Genomic DNA, 19,321 nt, shown 5'->3' with positions numbered 1-19,321 from the left:
CTGCTTACATATCCCAATCTGCTCTTTCCTTTTTATGTGTCCCATTAATTGGAGACATTTCTTTCATTTTGCCCAGATCATTCCGAACTGTAGCTCTGTTTTCAAAGGACAAGGAGCTTTTTCCACCTTGGTGTCAACTGCACAGCTACTAAGTGCTGGCTGGGATCCAGTCTGCTCCACATTGCTCCCCTCCTTTCTGCTGTTATCACTCACCCCAAAAATGAAAGAGATGAGAGGCACTGCTTACTCTTGGGAGGAAGGCGAGGGACTAATCCCACATCTCTCGAGAATGGACAGCCACCAATCCCATCCTTTTACAACCGAGCTAATCTACATGCAGTTATTCAACAGTACTGGAGCCAGAAGGAAAGCACACAAGAAGGAGTAGGGTTCTCATTCAGAGTAACCTTAGGGTTCTCATTCAGAGTAAACTACCTTCAGTTGGGGAGGGCACTTGGCTGACCACCACCATCACATAACCTTGATCTTGAGCAGATAGAAGAACTGGTACCATGAGCAAAACATGGCTCCTAAATGGCTAAAGGAATCTGACACTGTCTCTTGGTTACCTATCCTGTTGATGGAGAAGGGGAGGTGTTTGACTGAGGAGAACTGGAAGATCTTCAGATCTTCCTTTGAAGAGGTTGCCTTCTGAACACCTCTCCCTCTGACTTGAGGGAAGTCGGTCTGGATTTCCAACTGGGGCCAGGCAGCTAAAATTTTGGTGAGGCAGCATCTAGGTTAAGCATCATATTCCCTTTTCCATCATCTGCCCTTCACTAAAAATAGGGAACACTGCCAGACTGCTGTGGATCCCACCCAATATATACTCCTAGATGGACAAGGAACCCTTGGCACCTAYAGCACAGCAGCTGGCCCTGCACCCACCAGTTAATGCACTTTTTATACTTCTCTAGCATGAAACCATCATGTGAGGTAGTTTCTACAGCTTTATTACAGCCACGTCTGCATGACCCAAGTGGCACAATACAGGGTGTCCCTGACCRACTCCAGGTCACTCCTAGTGTCATCAGGGAATGCTGTACCCTGCTCAGAGATAAGCCAGGATCCTGAGGAGAGTGTAGTTATATTGCCTGTCCTGCACGGCTAGCTAGYGTACGTGCAGAAGTGCACAGACTCACGCACCTACCCTCGCACATGGCTCAGCCTTTTGGTGCAGATGGGCTCTAACAGCTTCCTAGCGGGACTGCAAACTGCTAATCAATCAGAGTCACTCAGACTTACAGAGTCACAAAAATGTCATAAGCACTCTGCTCCACCCAAGGACACCTCCTTGGTGAAGGCCCCTGCCCTCAACAGGGTACGAGCTGGGAGCCCTGACTGTCACTACAGGTCTGTGGAAGAAACCTAAATCATGTAGCCAAGCACTTAATAGGCAGACAAATACAAGCCAGAGTATCAGTCCAATAACCGATCATAAAGATCAAGCTGTAAAGAGAAATTTACATTTGCAAGGAACATTTTTTTTCCTCCGAGGCTAATGAAGCATTTTGCTTTATGAACAAGTGTGTTAACAAGCTGCATGAGAACAGATCGTATTTCTCACTTGTCAAATTTTATTTTGGAAACACAGGCAGAACAAGTTCTTGGGATATGATACCTCTGCCAACTCTCCCAGAAGATCTTTCCTGTCAGTCTCCATAAGGATTCAAAAATGCATTTTTGCCATATGAAACTTTTCATCAGGCATGCATCTTATATACAAGCTATAAATTTTTTTGACTTTAGGGATCATTTTCTGAAATGATGGTGAGGTTTGGTCTGCTGGTTTCAATAAGATTTCCAATAGCTTACGAACTGTTTCTACTATCACTAACTTTGTTTGCAATGTAATTCTGGTAATGCTGGAAAAATAGTCTCGTTCTTTAGGTGCTTCTCAAACAGGGAGAATAGTACGTGTTTACTTCACAAGGGGATGGACAGACACCCTGTGAAGCCCTGGAACATTACAGTGATGGGGATCATACTAGATCTAAGGCCTCTTCAGAAACATAAGCAATAATCTTTTAGATGACAGTTTTTAATCAAAGCAAAATAACAGCAACTCTAGGGCTAATCAAGTAAAGCGGAGTATGTTAGAACACGTGCTGGGATGCTCAACAGTGTGGCCCAAAATGCAGCCCAGGCCACCAAACGCTCTTCCAAACAGTGTCTGAAGAATGATCCTATTAACAGTACAACAGTGCTGTAACAAGAGGACTGTGTATTTATACTGTATTTTGCACATGGAGGATCTTCAAACTTTTATAAAATACCTAAGAAAACACCAAAAGATTGTTATTGCCCATTCTCTAGTGGTGTTCTGCTGAAGSTGTGGTGGTTTAAGGACACAGGCAAGAGAGGTAGAGGTTAGCAGGTACAAATCATATCTTTTATTAGATCAACCGGTAGAGCTTGAAAAATTAGATCAAGCTTCTGGGCACATAAACTCACCTGAGGTGGGTTTCCTGAGCATCATCTCATCTATTCTGAATGTATTTAATCATGAACTTTAGTTCCCATGCTGAGAAGATGATGTATGAGATTTAATAGAAATACTAGTTTTACAGCACATCATAATCTCCCTCCCACCATTCACTAACTCTCCAAGTCCACAGGCTATAAACCATGTTGCTTTTTTCTTTTAGGAGAGAAATACCTTAACTTTCCTTTTTCCTCCCTCCCTTGCACTTGCACAACATACCCTTCTACAGGAGTCAGCCACACTTGCTTTGAGAGACAGCCATCTTCTCTTTTAGAAGTGGTCAAACCTGTGTGTATCTAGTTAAACTCTAAGCAATAGTTCTTAAGTTTGAATTTAACTTTGAAGCTAACTGTGTCAGGACTGAAGATTGTTTTCTGAAATCTTGCTTGTTTTTTCCAACTGTACCACTTAGCCGAGTAAAAGATACTACTTTTACCTACCACACACTCACACGCACACACAAAGAAAATTAAATTAGAATAGTGTATGATCTATTATGATGCTGAGCCTCACCCAGAACTGAGCAAGGATTGACTACCGTAACTGGAACTAGGCTTTTACCTCTGGGTCACTGTTTTTGCAGGGCTTGAAAGCAGCTACATCCTCGCAGCTGTTTGGGGAACTTTATGTTGAAGCTGGTATTTCATCCAGTTGCAAATATGTAAGTATCTATATCACATGGGACACTCAATTGCATCTTGCAAAAATGGTCTCAGTGCAAAAGTTAAGAGCTAGAGGAACCCTAAAGACTGGGTTTCATTAGAGGTCTCAGAGCAAGTGGCTCTGTAGAAATTTATTTTGTAGCTACCAACAAGACTTTATGAAGTTTAGGAAATGGACTGAGTCTAACGAACTTCTCAGAAATTAATAGGTGAAGCCTTCAAGGGGCTGAGCCAGTGAAAGGAGCTAAGGAGGCCCAGGAACATGCAGAACTGGATAACAAGAGCCACAATTTGATTACTCGCCTTTGCAAATACTTCCACTGAAGCTAACGGGGATACTTCTCTTGGATAACTGTAACAAAACTAGCTCTGCATATGAGAGGAATCTAATCTAACAATCAAATATTATTTCATATAATCTAATTTATTCTAGCTCTCTATCTGGGTTCAAAGCTATCACAGCAATTTATCTAGCCATAGCACTTCTAAGCTTTAAAAGGAACCTCCAACAAAGACAAAAACAATAAGTTTCCTTGTGGATGATTCTGTGTTAACATACTGCAGGCACATGTTTCTCCCTGCCCGCAATGGCAGGCGGGGTCTTTCATCTGGTATTATTTTCTGAACCTTCATACTTACTGAAGGCAGCCAACTCAAACGTTTTGCTGGCCAAACAGGATTTGGAAATACTCTTGAGTATGATGACAGGAAACACAGAGTTAGCTCTAATGGATAATACTGAAGGATCGTAACTCTTCTGATAAAATAAATATACACACACACACATATGCATGTGTATAAATACACACACACATAMGGTATCAGTAACGCTCCAAAATAAATAGAGTGCAGGGATGTACTAGATAAGAGTTTGATTTAATGTTGTAAACATCAGCAGTCCTCTTCAGGGAGCCCTTTTCACACTTCAAACAACATTGTCTGAGAACTGAGCTCTTTATAAACCATGTCCTTTCCCTGGGTGGAAATTATTATCTGGTTAGTGCACTCTCACACATAATAAACACTCAGGGTCATGGTCACAATTTGCAGAGGCTCAACCCTTATCAGAGCCTTGCGATTCTTAGGCGTAGGCGGGGAGGGAAAGTTAAGCCACGAATGACCCCTCCGTGTCCTGCAAGTCTCTCTGAGATACACACGGACGTGCGAGTAACTCACAGCCTTCCCCAGATGTGCCCTCTCTACATCTCTGAAAAGCAGGGATGGACTTCCCCCACTTTTCGGATGAGAGCTGAGATCCAGGGATGTATTGAGAACGGCCTTCTCCAGGACCTAGGATGGACATCGACACGTCTGACGTATCCACCCTCTCTCTCTACCAGCAGTGGAGAAGGGTGAGGACCATGGTCGTACCTCCTGACACAGGGGTCTAATTTAGGTGCCGCAGCCTCCTTCTCTCCTATACAGTCTTTGTGTCCATACGGGGTGATGATACAAACCACCCCTCAGTTTACAGTGCTCTGAGATGTGGATAGATGTCCCAGGTTGTCTTTGGAGACATAACAGGCTTCAGCGCACAGTTCTAAATCCCGTTTATGGTCACCTGGGAAATGTGTGACACAGCACATAAATTCATGGCACATCTTCCAAGTCCCATACTACCCTCTTAACTGTCAGACCTTCTCTGCTCCCTTTGAGGATGGTTTTCTTTCCCTCTGACCCAAGGCTGGAGGCTGAATTTGGGGGCGGTCTTGGGGCTGCAGGACTCAGCTTGACCTCACAGGGAGTTCAGTGTTATCCTACAGCTGGAAAAAACAGGTTCTCGATTTTCTATTGCTTGCTCTTAATCACTGCAGACCAAGCTACTGGCTTAGAACAGGATGTGGATTCTGACATGGCCATATATTTAATAAACTTAATTGCTGTCATTAATATGAGCTCGGGAAACATTACAATGTATTAAGCTGCAGCAAAATTATACCACTCTTTTGTTACCCTCGTTTTCCATGCCATTTTTGAAAAGTCACAATGGAACAACCAAACAGAACATTACACCTTTGCAACACATCATAAACACTGCAAGCTTAAATGAAAGATATGCTAGAAAATAAATAACATTTCCGATGGAAAGCATAAATCACCTGTAAGTTAAACTGGAGAAATCTGTGTAAATGTACAGATTGAACAGGCTGGGGCGTAATCACTATACCAACAGGTCTTACATATTGTACTGTTTCTGCTACCATACTTCACTGCAATTATTAGCCTCCTTTTCTGCCAACTCCAATTTTAACATACCGTCCCCCTGCCAAGGCCATTTGATTATAAATAGAAAAACATCACGTAAATGCAGGCATGTGGGGAGCAGATACAGCACAGAAAAATGGGCCACTGGAAAGAAGCATTTACTTTTTTTAGGGTCTGATCCTGTACAAACATTTAGTCATGTGAATAGCTGGATATTCTTGAGTAGTTTCCCGAAATTCAAAGAGATTTTTAACCTCAAAGGCAAAAATGTGACATCTTGCAAGATCCAGTTCTTGCAAGTCTTACCAATTTACTTGTTTAGAAATTTTTAATAAAAACCTRATAATTAAAATCAGAGGTATATTTTGGAATCACTTTGATATTTGCAAATGTTACAGTGAAACAACAAAACCTCATGGCCAGCCAGCCATCTCTTGCATAGCTAAATATTTTTATCACAGTCCAATTATAATGTATTTGTAAATATTCTTGCTTTGATARATTTCTTCCTAATCGTTCGTGGCTGATCGCAAAGATCTATCACTTCAGGAAAAGATTTCACAGGAGGAGGAAAGCTGGAAAATGTCACTATATGGAGCCACCTCATCTTTTATACTAATTATCTATCACTTGTACAGCAGCAGTTACTTGAGTAGATGCTCTGTGTTCAGCTTTGGAGATAAGGAACCAAACTCCAGCTCCCAAAGGAGTCAGTGRCAGAATTCCCATCAACCTCAGTGGAATCAGGACTTCACTTCATGTGAACTATAYGTCTTAAAGATGCTTCTCCCTTTATGTTCTTCTACCAGTCTTGCAGACAAAAGATACCTTTTATGAGATGCCATTAAAGGCCACTTCAAGTATAAATGCTCTCCAAGAACATATCATTTGTGTGACCACTGGAAGCCTGCTCTGACCATCTCCTTGTGCCAAGCCGGGAGGGTTATGCACCTCATCACTTTTCATCACATATGGAGAAGGCAGCACTTTGGAGACAGACTGGAAGGTGGGATTTGCAGTGGGGATGCATGCTGGGAGATGAGTGCTCATATAAAAGGCGATAGGGGATGTCCCCATTATAAAAGTCTTGGTAGCCTCTCTCCTCTGGCTAAACACTTGCACCATTATCTTGGACTGCTGCAACACTGAATGCAACCACGAGATGGAGGAGCTCAAGCCTGGACTTGCTGGAAGCTTAAATATAGCCAGGCTGAGGTAAAGAACTGAGCTGGCCATTGATAGGGAGCACAGAGGTCTCCTCCTCATCCACGGAAAAAGCCTTCTTCCCCTTGTTCAAAAGAAAGGTAAGGAAGCCACTACAATAGATATAATGGCTAGAATGAGAAAAAAAGCAGTAAAAACCTCATTATTTCCTGGCATGAGCAATCTGGAAGGAAAATGCTTCTTGAATAGTGGCTTGGCAAAAAGAGATCTTAGCATTAAGTCTGAAATAAGAGATAATGTCTGGGTGAGTAGCCTTGATGCTTATCTGAAAAGGCATTTTACTAGCATTTATCACCATATGATCCAAACCCTCAGAAAAATCCCTGCACCACTCTCTGGAGAGGTCCATAACTGAAACATTTATGTTACAGGAAGTTTTTCAGAGGAAGGGGGAATGAGATATCAAGTCATTTACGCATGAGCACACTGGTGAGGATGGAGCCGGATCTGAAAACAGATCTTCTGACACCTCCATGCTTAGCTTTCACTGTACAATTGCCCTTCCAGCCTTTATTTTACCAGCACGCACTGCCTGTGCTGCCAGCTGCAGCCTGCAGCTAATGTCACAGAGAGGTGGAAACACGGCGAAGATTTGAAGCCTCCCTGCTGTGGTGCCATCTGCATGTCGGACATCTCTAAGGCTGTTCCCAGGCCATGCTTTACATAGCAGGGAGGTGGCATTGCGAATGAACGATGCCTGGTAAATCGGCCTGGCAGAAAGACTCCTGCCACAGAAATGGGTGGAAACCCTGTTTTGGGGGTTGTTTTTTAAACAGAAGATAGGATTCTGTAGAAAGTATCAAAAAATGTGGAACAGCCCATGAGTTTCCATTGGCCTCTGGCCATGACATGCAACAAAGAAAAAAAAAAAGAAATGAAAACACTTTTTATCATTTTATTCCTTTAGGAGGGCCCAGAAGCTGTGTGCGCTACAAGTGCCACGTTTCTTTGTTGCACTCCAGCAACCAACACAGATGTAGCTGGGCCAAGAGCTGGATGCGTACACTTTGTGTATCTTGGATGTAAGGCTTTGGAAAATCTGTCTTTCAGTTATACAAATGGTCACCTCATTCTCTGCTGGGAGTTGCATTCCTGTTGTTTATTCTGTATTTCTAATATTGACTTTTGTAACTTGTTTAATTTCCTGAGGCTCAGGTTGGTATCATTTAAAAAATGCATTTTTTTCCTCTCACAAAAGCTGGCTTTCATTTCCCAAATTTCCTTTTGTCACATAGACAACAGAGTTATCGACGGGAAACACACTTATTGATGGGACACTGGAGAAAGGGTAGACCTAGGTCTTGACTTCTCCCCATCTCTCACTTGTATTGATGCCAGCCACTGATCTAGCTAATAACCATCTGTAAAACGTTTCTCATTGTCATTACATGAAGGACAAAAAGCAAGAATCTTGCTTTTCTTGATGATTTGTGTTGTCTTCTACATCTCAAGCCTTTCCTAAAACTTTTTTAATTGTAAAAGCTGAGCCTCAATCTTATCCTCAATCTAATTTGTACTCACAGCTTCTCTGACAGTCTGCAGTCAGGCATTGGTACATCATTCCCAATAGGAAGAAATCAGTGCCATTTCACTGTATTTCTATAACTTTTGTGGTTACAACTTATTGAATTGCTTCAGGAGTGCCAAATTGTTAATTAATGACAGGGGTAATTCATCAGCCTGCATATTGGTAAAATGTTATCAGCAAGTAAGCCAGAATGGTATTTTTCCTCTGTAAAAAACTTTGAAAGGATTTACTTTCCATTCTGTCCTAGGACCGAAAGCAGCAGCGAGATGAGACAAACCAGCGAGTGTCAGAGAGAGGGTCATAAACTTGAAGACAAACTGAAATATTTGCTCCAGAGCTACCAGTTGTAAGTTTTACTCTACATTGAAATTTAACATGATTTTAAGCTGAGTACCAGGGTTGCTATCCCAGGTCTGCCCTGTTAGTGCTGGAAAGGTAGAGGACCGTGTCCAAACCCCACATCGGCTGGGGCAGCAGCAATGAGCAGAGCCCCAGCTGGAAAAGCTGCCCAGCCTCAGAGGGATGTAGCCTCTATCTCCTGAGTCCATGTCTTCAGCTACCAGGAGAAAGTAGTGCTGTCTTAAAACCCACTAATAACTTTTATGCCTGTGCTTTTACAGGCATGCATTTTACGCTCAATTATACTACTCAGAACTAATCACTAGAGTCAAATTCCATCACCAGGACARCTTTGCAGTCCATCAAGCTATTGAACTAGTTATGACACTAGCTCAGTGGCTTTTACGAGTGGCTAAGTACACTCAGGAAGAATTTAACTTCCCTGGGAAATGCACAGACTAATGCTCTTATTCAGCCAGCCCTCCAGAAACTGCAAAAAGGAATGATATTTGTGGTAATTGTGATAGCTCAAAAACACAGTCTAATGCATGCCTTGGTTGAAAATATCGTGTTATTGACCCCTTTCTTTTGCAACTATTATAACCACAAGGTCCAAAAATAATAACTTGCTTTGTACCTAATGGGCCATGCCCTAAAAAACTTATATCCAAAGCCCATTTTGGGGTGCAGCTAGCACTGTGGAGTGATGTTCAGTTACTCAGGACTGGTCAAGAGTACMTGAGTCATTCTCCTGTTTCAGCTACATAATCCTTGGGTAATGTTAGTCAAGACATCCATTTGCAAAGCATCATCTAATTTAAAGCACTGAACAGAGATCTAAATTCTCACYGCAGAGAGAGAGCATTGCCACAGCCAATTCAGACCCTAGATCAGCATATCCCTCTCTAGAGGGTCTTATCTCTTCCATTGGACAAGAGAGGGAAAACAGGATGAGGTCCTCATGGCAAGCATCAGTTAAGTTCCTGAAGGGCCTGAAGTGAAGTGGACCATCATCATGTGTGAAACACAAACAAGGGTACTTCACAAGGGTGCTCTTAAGTGCTCTGATACTACCTTGGCGAAGACCTTTAGGAGCAAGTAGATACCCAACTTTTCACACATCTGCTGACTCCTTCCTGAGCTTTTGCCCAAAAATCCAAATTCTGCATTCAATAATTTTTGTGTATCCCACTGCAGCACTACAGTCAACACAGTGCAGCATTTCACTGGATCTTTATRCAGATACTCAACAGGTTTGTACATGAGATTTAAGACTATCATGTCTTTCCAGGAATGTCTGGTGGACAAATATAGGGGTTGTAAGAATAAGAACACAGAGCTATTTAGTASAGACTAGCGTACTACGTAGCAGAAAACCTATTTCCACCCATGAATGTAAATGATGCTCTCCGTTGTGAGGGTTTCACACAGCAGTGACGGTTGCTTACCAAGGGTGCCGCGCTGCTTGCTCACAGGTATATCTTTTATTAGGGTCCTTCTCCATCAAATTCCGAATAAAGTCTTTAGCTGTAAAAAAAAAAAAAAAAAGACAAAATAATTCAAAGCAATAGGGTTGATGCCCAGCTCTGCTGCAGGATGGTCAGACAAACACTTAAGTTTCCCAGCTATATCATACAGCAACATAATTACTGACAGAACTCCCTGCAGGTTGCTCAGATAATGCAAAAACTACATCTGTTCTAGTAAACTAAGCAGGGCCAGGGACCTGCGTGCTGGAAAGCCATCACCTATTTTGATGTTGAGTACATCAACATTGTGGTACAGCTACAATTCTCATCAAGACCAAGTAGCTCTTTCCCACACAGTTCCCTGGCACGTTTGGGGAATTAGCACAGCTCATTTCCCATAAGCAAGAGGCATGTATCTCCCTTTTCTGGAGGCAAAGTGAGGTTTAACAGTATGGACCCAGGCCGTTCAGTGTCACTCAGCCACACTGCCAGAAAATGGTGCTAGGGTATTTGTCGTTTATTACTATGGATGTAACCCAAGTCCAAGCTATTTCGTATGGCAGCCAATAGTCTAAGACCTCTACTCCAGCAGCTACATTTAGGAGTGGGGTGAATAATTCAGAGTCAGTAGAGTTCAGGACTGCCAGATCCCAGCTCCGGCTCAGCCAGGTGCCTCTGACCTTGTCTGAATAYGGCCCACAGATTGTCTCTGCTGGAGATGTTGATACAATTAGTGGGAAAGGCTTGGAGAAAGCCTGCAATAGGAGCCTCTCATTGTTCATTTCAAGCAACTGCACATATGGGTAGCTGCGAGAATATGTTGCATATTTAAAAAATCAAGTTRCAGAGGAAAATGGACTCTCTTGGGCATGAGGTAGTGTGGTTTTGGTCAATGTTAGAACAAAGGGGAGAGAGATCACAGCATGGCATGCATCCAATAATTTCAGGAGAGAGTAGCTGAAGGGGCCACAGCAAAGCCAAATATGGCCTGAAATTCTTCATGCTGCTTTAGGTGATGGACATTCCCCAAAAAATGCAAAGGGGTCTGCCAGCAGACCTTCATATTTTCTCTCAAAATCCTGATAGGCTTAAAAAAAACCTCTCACCACACATATTTTWAAGAAGTCCATCACAGGCATATCTGGATCGCAGATGTAAGCAGCATGAAATGTTGTTCCATTAGGAAATTACTGGATATGGTCAACTTTAAAATAAAGCAGTTCTTTTTACATCTCTCCTGCCTTAATTAGTAGTACTAACAAATCTGAAAACTGTACTTCTAGGGACATTTTCACATCAGAAAATTTCCCTAGAATTCATTTCTTCTCCTATGTGAAATGGCAGACATTTCCCCATTTTTGGATAGAGCACTTTTGTGACCTGTTGAAGGCTACAGAGCAAGTCAGTGGCACATTCAAGGTGGAATATCAAACATGCCTCTGCAGTCGCATACAGACACTGAGGCTCATGGTTCAAGCTGGCAGACCCTGACCCACGTTGGATCCCCATGCCTTTAGGCCCATGTGCATGTACAACGCAGCCTGGCAGTGTGTCTGTCTCTCTGCTAGAGTTACTAGAATGGGCAAAGCCAGGTGCTAACRGGTTAAATGGCTCTGGACTGGGGAGGAACTGGGTGAACACATGAGCAGCTATCGGGATGAGACCATGCAAGCAGCGCTCGCAGTTACTAAATCAGCATCTGTGCTCCAACAACAGGACAAAATTCCTTCCTTTCTCAGAGACTTGATAGTATTTTCCCCCTGCTGTTTAACCTTTCCCCCTCATTTGGAAGCCATTAATTTCTTGGGTTTGTCTTTCCCGTATCCATTGCAGGCTCACTTCAGACCAGCAGCACAGTTTTGGTAATAGAGCTGAACTAGTTTGTGTTCTATTATTAGTGACACATAAAACATCTGCATTTTATTTGGATGTGAAGGAAAAATTAAACTGCTTTGTCTTCTTGGGGCTGAAGGCTAATTCTGCTATCTTAATCTTCTGTTCCAGCTACATTTTAATGCTTTGTACATGATTGGAGGAAATGGCACTTAATTTGCTCTCCTGCAGAAACAACCTCCCATAACTATTTGAGCTAAGAGAAATGCACATTCCCAATGATCTTCAGTTAAAGGGAGTTCCACATACAATGGGCAGCCCATTTTCATGCATGACAGAGGATATCTATAACAGGTATGAATGCATGTACAGCTGTTGTAATTAAATTAGCAGCAGCTTCTTACCAGACTCAGAGATGTCATCCCAATATGGAGAGTCAAACTCATACTCCGCCTTAAGGATCTGCTCAAAGAGTTTGGAGTCATTTTCATCGTAGAAGGGAGGATATCCACAGAGCCTAATCAAGAACACAAAAAGAGACATGTGACACTGACCTGTCTCCAGTGAGAAGGTGAGAAAGGGGGAGGGAGGAGAAGGAGAAACTCATGTTTAAGATTTGGCCCATTAACATTTCCAAGCAGGCAAATGCCACCGTAAGAGATGTTTGTTCAGGAATATGTAAACCCACTTCTGTAAGATCAGCACCATCCTGGACAAATTGGCCTCTCCAGAGGAATTTGACATGGAAACCCTAGTGAAGCTGGTCCTATACTCAGACTCACATGGATATCTTGACTTTCCTCTGCATGCTTCTGAGAGTCTTGCCGCAGGTGTTTAGGCAGTTGAATAATTTTATCATATAGCCATGAGCCCTTGCATCTTTTCCTACACATGTGGTAAAAGGTGCTTTCACGGGCTACACTCCACATCCACAGAGAGTCAATCCCCTTCATTCCTTCAAGCACAGTCTTTTCACATCTGCGAGTCTTCTTCATACTGGCTTAGCTGCTCCAGTTGTCCTTCTTGACCATTCTGACCTGGCACCTTACACAAGCCACTTAGATTGGCTTTTCTCTCTCCCAGATGGTGGAGAGTCAATGCAGCAGCTCCACAGACAAGCAGGCACCACRATGCCCCTGGAACCAGGGACACATCAGAGATGGATGTCACTTAGCCACATACACAGCATCATGACAGGCTTTGAGCACAACCAGTGGTCTCTATATTGTGCAAGAGCCCCAGCTGTACAGGAAGGTTCATTGTCTCACACCTAGTGAGACAAATGGTCTTTTGGGTTGTAGGAAAGAAAGTTTCTGACCCGCTGTTGAAGAACAGCTGCCTTTATCTAGCAGTGCTTTTGGGACTCTGGACGCATCCACAGCACATGAAGCAAAGCACACACACAGAAAAGACCTCTTGTCCCGAAGAGCAGTGCTGGAGTAGGTAGGGGAAGACATACTCAAAATATAAGCAAATGTATACACTTCTATAGGATCACAGCAATCTACTCCAGCTATGGCCTATCAACCTTCTCTCTGTCCACAGCCAGTTTTTATGTGAGTGGTAACCAATGTGCCCAGCGTGGCACCTCTCACCTTTATGGAGCAGCAATTGTCACAGCTTCTAAGGGCTAAATGGTTACACCAGACAAAAACGAAGGATAATTTGATGACCAATGTTTTGTATTTGTGATGCCAAAAGACTTAGTCCTGAAACTCTTGCTCAACCCTGACTAAGGGCAAACTCCCAGGCCGAGGCCCAGCTCTAAGCTTCTCAACAGTGTATGCAAAGGAARAGTGTGGTTTCCCAGCCTGCTGCCCCCTTCGTGCCAGCTCCAGCCATACTCCAACCATGTCACTGCCTAGGGAGAGGACACGCTCCAGCTGTTGCTATCCTYGCTATAGATGTGACCTGCCATCTGCATGGACCTCTTCTCCAGCATGAGGGTTGTGGAGGAAGAGGCTGGTGCAAAGCAGGGCAAAGAGCCAAGCAGAGTTATCACTCAGACAGCAGGACATGTCTATAGATCATGCTGGTCTCTGCATCCCGAGGCCCCAYGAGGAGGATGTCTGGAAGAGTCCCTCCATCTCTGCTGCAGAGGGTGCACAGGTGGCACACAGACCTACCGCTGCTGTGTGGGATCTTTCTCTCTTACTTCTAGAAGTGATTTTGTGGCTCCCGTCAAATTGCCTACCTTGCCTAAGGCTAACAACAGTCCTGCCCTGGTTCTAAGTATTTATAAACCGACTTCTCAGAGAACCTAGCCCCAGCACAACCCCATCAAACATCATTTGCATAGGTAGAGCTGAGGAACATCTGCTTTTTAACTAAAACATTCAGGGTGCACCCTTCTAGTGCTGCCAACAGCAAGACATTTGCTCTGCTGGCATGCAGGTGCAGGGTACCTCCAGCCCTGCAGGCTCTTGGCAAGGGAAACTATACCCAGCATGGTATTAAACGAATGCAGCTACAAAACGTGTGTACCAGAGACCCCTCAAGTCCAGCTGATGCTGTGTGCAATCGTCTGTGCCTCTCTGCGCATACTTGCCTGAAAAGACTTTCCTTCTACAGGTTTTAATACCATTGCTGCAAAATGTCCGATTTACCTCTGAGGCTGGTCCAAGTTTTTGAACAAACCCATCCCACTCAAGGTTAAACAGGCCTTTTTATCTCTATTATTTCTATACAGAGATATCCCAATTTTTGTCCCTTATCTCTAGTCTGTGGTGAAAATTGTTCTTTCACATACTTCCCTGATATTGAAATGATCTTTTTTCTACAGTTCTCTTAAACCCTGAGTCAATCAACTTCAATAAAGTATTTAATTGGAAAGAGCAAGCCATTACAAACTGACTGATGATTTAGCTGAAGCATTATACTGCAGCACCAATAGAGGAAAAAAAAAAAAAACCTGTAAGAAATTAAATACTCAAGTTATTTATAACCCAAAGCCAGCCTGCTGCCCTGGAGGTTATTTGAACCAACTCAACACTTGAGGGTAAAAGGAGCAATGTTTTGTTAGCTCTGAAGAGTCAATGTGTTTGATAAATAATTCAAATCCTGAGTGAGATACTGATCTCTGTCAGATCAATACTGACCTGCAAGAACTYTACTGAAATTTGCAGCATTATAAAGAAACTGCTGCACTTTGACTGAATCAGAAATCCATCTGTCTTTCAAAGTGGATGAGCTCTGTTGCAGCCAGCCCCACTGTACGGCTGCCCTTATCAAAAGCAAGGCAGATAATGTCATGCCAGACACGCGTTTACATCCAAAGCAAGACTGCATACCTACTTAACAGGTGTGCTCTTGTGCTGTCAACTTACGGGACTTGATGCAAGAATTCCTAGGTGAAACCCAGAGGTGAAAGTAGAGAATGAGAAGGGCCATTAAAATTTTGTGCATCTAACCAAACCCTTAAATGTCACTATCCACCTGGATGATGCAGGAAAAAATGTTGATAATTGAATACAGAAACTGGATCTAGACCCTGGATCTAGTTCTGCAGATATCTGTGAAGAACATTTGCATTACATGCCTTCATGTGATAAATACCAGAGCTTAGGTCCCACAGCCTTGGGCGAACACACACAAAATTTCACCTTCTTCCTCCTTTTTCATAACGCTCAAGATTTTGGGCACCTCACTGGTGGTTTTGGAGTGCCTGGAGCTGACAGCCCCAGAGGTGCAACTGTCACAACGGCAGTGGTGGTTCAGGCTAGAGGCATCTTCCCAAGACATGCTGAGCAATCGCTTCTGCCGTTCTTCCCTGGGGGGCTTGGTGGGCTCAACATGAGAAGCCTGACAGCCCTTCATTGATTTCTTGCCTTCCTCAGCACTTTCCTTAAAGAAAACCAAAATGCTCGGATAAAGCACTTCTTGTTAAGCATGTTCCTGCCCCGCTCAGTGACCAGACAGCACTGTGCATGCAGAGGCCCTGTCAGGCAGCTCTGGAGAGAGAAATAACTCTCTTAAAATGTGCAGTGTACTAATTACCTTGGCAAAGGTACAAGAGCGCAAGTTAGGGCTGCTATGATTTATAAATGCTCGTGGCAGCAAAACGTAGAGGCAAGCCGCTGAGCAGCACAGAGCTGGAGGGCGACAGCTCACCTCTGCTGTAACCCTGCAATGGGGCAGCACAGGGACACGTACTCCAGCCGGAGTCCCAGTCCTCCCAGAGCCCTCGCTGCCTTCCCTACATCCAGCCAGATCTTCCATGTCTCCTCTGCATGGCTTGTTAGCTACACCTGTATTTCTACTTCCCACTGCTATATTCCTCTCCACAAATGGTCCTTCACCCTCTCGAGCAATGTCCTGCCCAGGGCAGGGAGGTGGACAGGGCTGTGGACGGCGGAGAGAGGCGGCAGCCCCCAGCTCCACCCAGCCAGCACATCTTCTTGCTGCAATGTGGCAGCCCTCCTCTCTCCCAAACCCACAAATCGGCTCCTGAACTGCACCTGGCAGACAGGACACGCAGCGAACCTGCGTCATGGGTAGATCTGTGGTGAGGAAGCACAAGGCGGAAGCTGATGGAGATCTTGAAGTCAATGAATGGGAGCTGACAGGTTCACACACTTCGCTGAGCCCGGTGCCRGGGCTATCCATGCACGAGGACACCCAGGGCTGGTGGGAGCTGGGCACAACAAAGAAAACAGGCTCTTTCGGCACTGCTCTTCCCTTGCTGGTGCAAAGTAACTGGGAACTGGTGAGCCGTCAAATCCAGCATTCAGGAGCTTTCTTCTAGAAGGCGCTGAGCCCATTAGCAATGGCAAAACGAATCCTTTCTTTCATGAGTGGAGCCCCTGACATCATCACCCCTGGATTTCATGCCCAGGCTGCTTTCTCTGCAGCCTGAGTGACAAACTGGAGCGCTTAAGAAGTGATTAGTCCCTACTAACGATCTTGGGCAGGAACACGCACCAGAGGCATCTTTCCATCTCACACAAACAGGCCTGTGAATTGAGGTGAGCAAGGGCTAAATGTCGAGAAGGACTGGTGGCGCTTGCCGGGGCCCAGCATGAATCCTTCCCAGGCAGCATGGACAAACCTGCTGCAAGAGGACTCCAGGAGGCAAATCACTGAGGATCTGCAGGAAAAATATGTGAGAGGTGGCATGTGTAAAGGGAACCACCAGGGCATTCTGGCGTGGGGAAAGGGTGCGAGCCAAAAGGTAGACTATCTGCTGTCCATTAGTTTAAAATAAGTTTGGGAAGACACARAAGTTTTAACATTACTTAGAGCCTGTACTGGCTTTGCAGTAAAGGATGGGAAAGCCCCAGCAATTTAGCCCGACGTGCAATTTATGGTTGGAGGAAATTCTGCTGGACTTCCAATGACTCGGCCAACTTCCAAAGTCCATATTAAGCTTTTATTTAATTCTTAGAGAATCAAAATCCCACTGACTTCATTTCCATCTGCTGGGAGATTTCTGTGTGAAGAAAATGACCTCACTATCAGAGGTTCTGCTGATTYTCTTTAGATATGCAAAAATACAAAAATAAACTCTCTGTCTTCAATGTGAAAAAATCCTCCGTTGTCCTGGGGGAGCTTCAGTCAGCTATTAGTTGTCATCAATTTCTTGCAGTGTCACCAAATAAAAGCTTTCCAGAATTATTTAGCTACCTTTTCACATCAGCAATAGATTTGCCCTTAACCTCCTATCCCCAGTCTTCCCTTGAAAAGGAATGGGATGCAGATAAGGAGAACACAGGTGGAGGTACAGAAGAAAGATATTGCCAGAAGTCATTTCTAGAAGCCATCAGAAAGGCACAATGGGAACGCAAGGAACTCCTTTTCCTCACCAAGCAGAGAAAGCAAAGCCATGTAAGGCCCATTACATTTCGGGAGGTGACGCTAAAGACTAAATAACCCCTCCATGTGGTCAGTGTACAACCTGCAGTACAGGAAATCTTGGAGGAAGTTTTACAAACAATTTTATAGTGAGATTAGAGCAAAAAGATCAGTAAGTACTCAAAGACCTGAGCAGTCAGATCAGACTGGGAAGAGATGCATGGTTTGGGAAGTCATCCAAGTGCTATTTATATGGGTGAACATATGTGTTTTTTCTCATTTTGGAAACAGACCTCCATACTGTCTGACACTGGTGCCCTCACAAAACTGCAGAGCCCTCAGGGGCACATTATCATGGGGAATAAAGAATAGATTAAGAAGCAAGCAATGTGAAGGGCTAATTTAGGGCTTGTTTTCCCAGTGTTTAACTCTGACATCCTGAGCAATCCCAACACTTACATTTTGCCTCCACTAATTCTCCTTTCAGTTCCAAACAGGTAAGTTATTTCTCACTTTCTCTCTTAAACTCCTGYGTCACGCTGAGAGGGCCTAGATACCTGCCAAGCTTTTCCCAGTGCGTGACTCCAGGATGATGGTGGAAACTTCTTCTGGATTAGCATGCTTTGTACTGTCCTTGTTTAATTCTTCCATGCAAACATCATATAAATGATTTCATGCACATATACTTGAAATTAAACAGCAACTCAGCAGCAAAGAGCGCCAGGAAAGAGTATGATCCAAGATTTATCTTCAGATACTCAATGTTTACAAATAATAATAATAAACCAATAATTCTGTTCTATCAATGAAAGAACCAGAAGAAAACTCAATGCAAAATGTGTTCAGGCTAATACAGAAGAGGCAGGATGTGTTGAACATAAATAATCGGGGGCTGAAGCAGAGCATGCTCTGGCCCCAGGCTCTTTTCCAGCACTGGAACGTGATTTTCTATTTTTTTCATCTATTAACTTAATCTTCTCTATATCAGGTATGCATGGGATCAGAATTTTAGTTCCCCAGGCATTAGTAACCCCTCATGTGACCCAGGCAGCTCCAAAATCCATCTGCTGGGAATCCAGAGAGGTCCCTTGCTCTTTTTATGTTTTATATGCTTTTAAGCTGAACACATATCAAAACTACCTCATCATCAGTAGAAAGCTGAGCTCAACAATGATGCTGTTTCAAATTGAGAAATGGTGCAACTGGAATAACAGGAAATTTCAAGCTGCTAAAATTAGTTCTTGTGAATAATGACTTTTCATGCAAAATGAGTTTTTGATAAAAACTACATTTGTGCAGCCTCCGCAATCTGGATGTCATTAACAAGAAGTATTAGAGACTGGCACCGAAACAAAGGTATTCTTCTCGGAGACATCTTCACCTTGCATATTACAGAGACAAATATTTGTCAAGAGTGTCAGTGCCCCAGGAACAGTTTGTTCTTTCAGTGTCGTAAACTGAAGACTCTCATGTGAGATTGAGCTTGTCTGGAGGCACTTAAGCCACTTATGACAATAATAGCTCAAAATATCTTTAATTTATGCCTGGCTTCTGTGTCGGATTCCCCTGAGTTTCCATCTTCTTAAATGCAACAGCAATGGTCTGTTAAGAGCGGCTGTAAGGAACCGCCGGGGAGGTAAGGCAGGATGATGTGCTCAGATTGCCCTAAACACCAATATCTCTCAATCTGGTTCTGGCAAGTAGCGCCAAGCATGAAGCTGGAAGAGATATATTCAGAGCAGCATAATGATGTATTGGAGTTAATTAATAACTTGTGCTCAAGGCA

At 43.7% G+C, this 19,321-nt stretch overlaps 1 protein-coding gene across 1 annotated transcript in view; it reads right to left on the bottom strand.

Moving 5' to 3' along the window:
* Positions 1-19,321, bottom strand: part of CAMK1D (calcium/calmodulin dependent protein kinase ID) — a 136,304-nt gene that overhangs the window by 12,815 nt on the left and 104,168 nt on the right. The window contains exons 7-8 of the mRNA XM_026091118.1: positions 12,150-12,262; positions 9,892-9,970 (exon numbers count right to left, since the gene is read on the bottom strand). Coding sequence (XP_025946903.1) covers positions 9,892-9,970; positions 12,150-12,262 — 192 coding nt within the window. The remainder of the gene's footprint in view (positions 1-9,891; positions 9,971-12,149; positions 12,263-19,321) is intronic.

This window comes from Apteryx rowi, unplaced genomic scaffold (assembly GCF_003343035.1).
Source record: "Apteryx rowi isolate R43461 unplaced genomic scaffold, aptRow1 scaffold_9, whole genome shotgun sequence".
In the NCBI taxonomy this organism is placed as follows: domain Eukaryota; kingdom Metazoa; phylum Chordata; class Aves; order Apterygiformes; family Apterygidae; genus Apteryx; species Apteryx rowi.
This window is presented reverse-complemented; position numbering and strand designations above follow the sequence as displayed.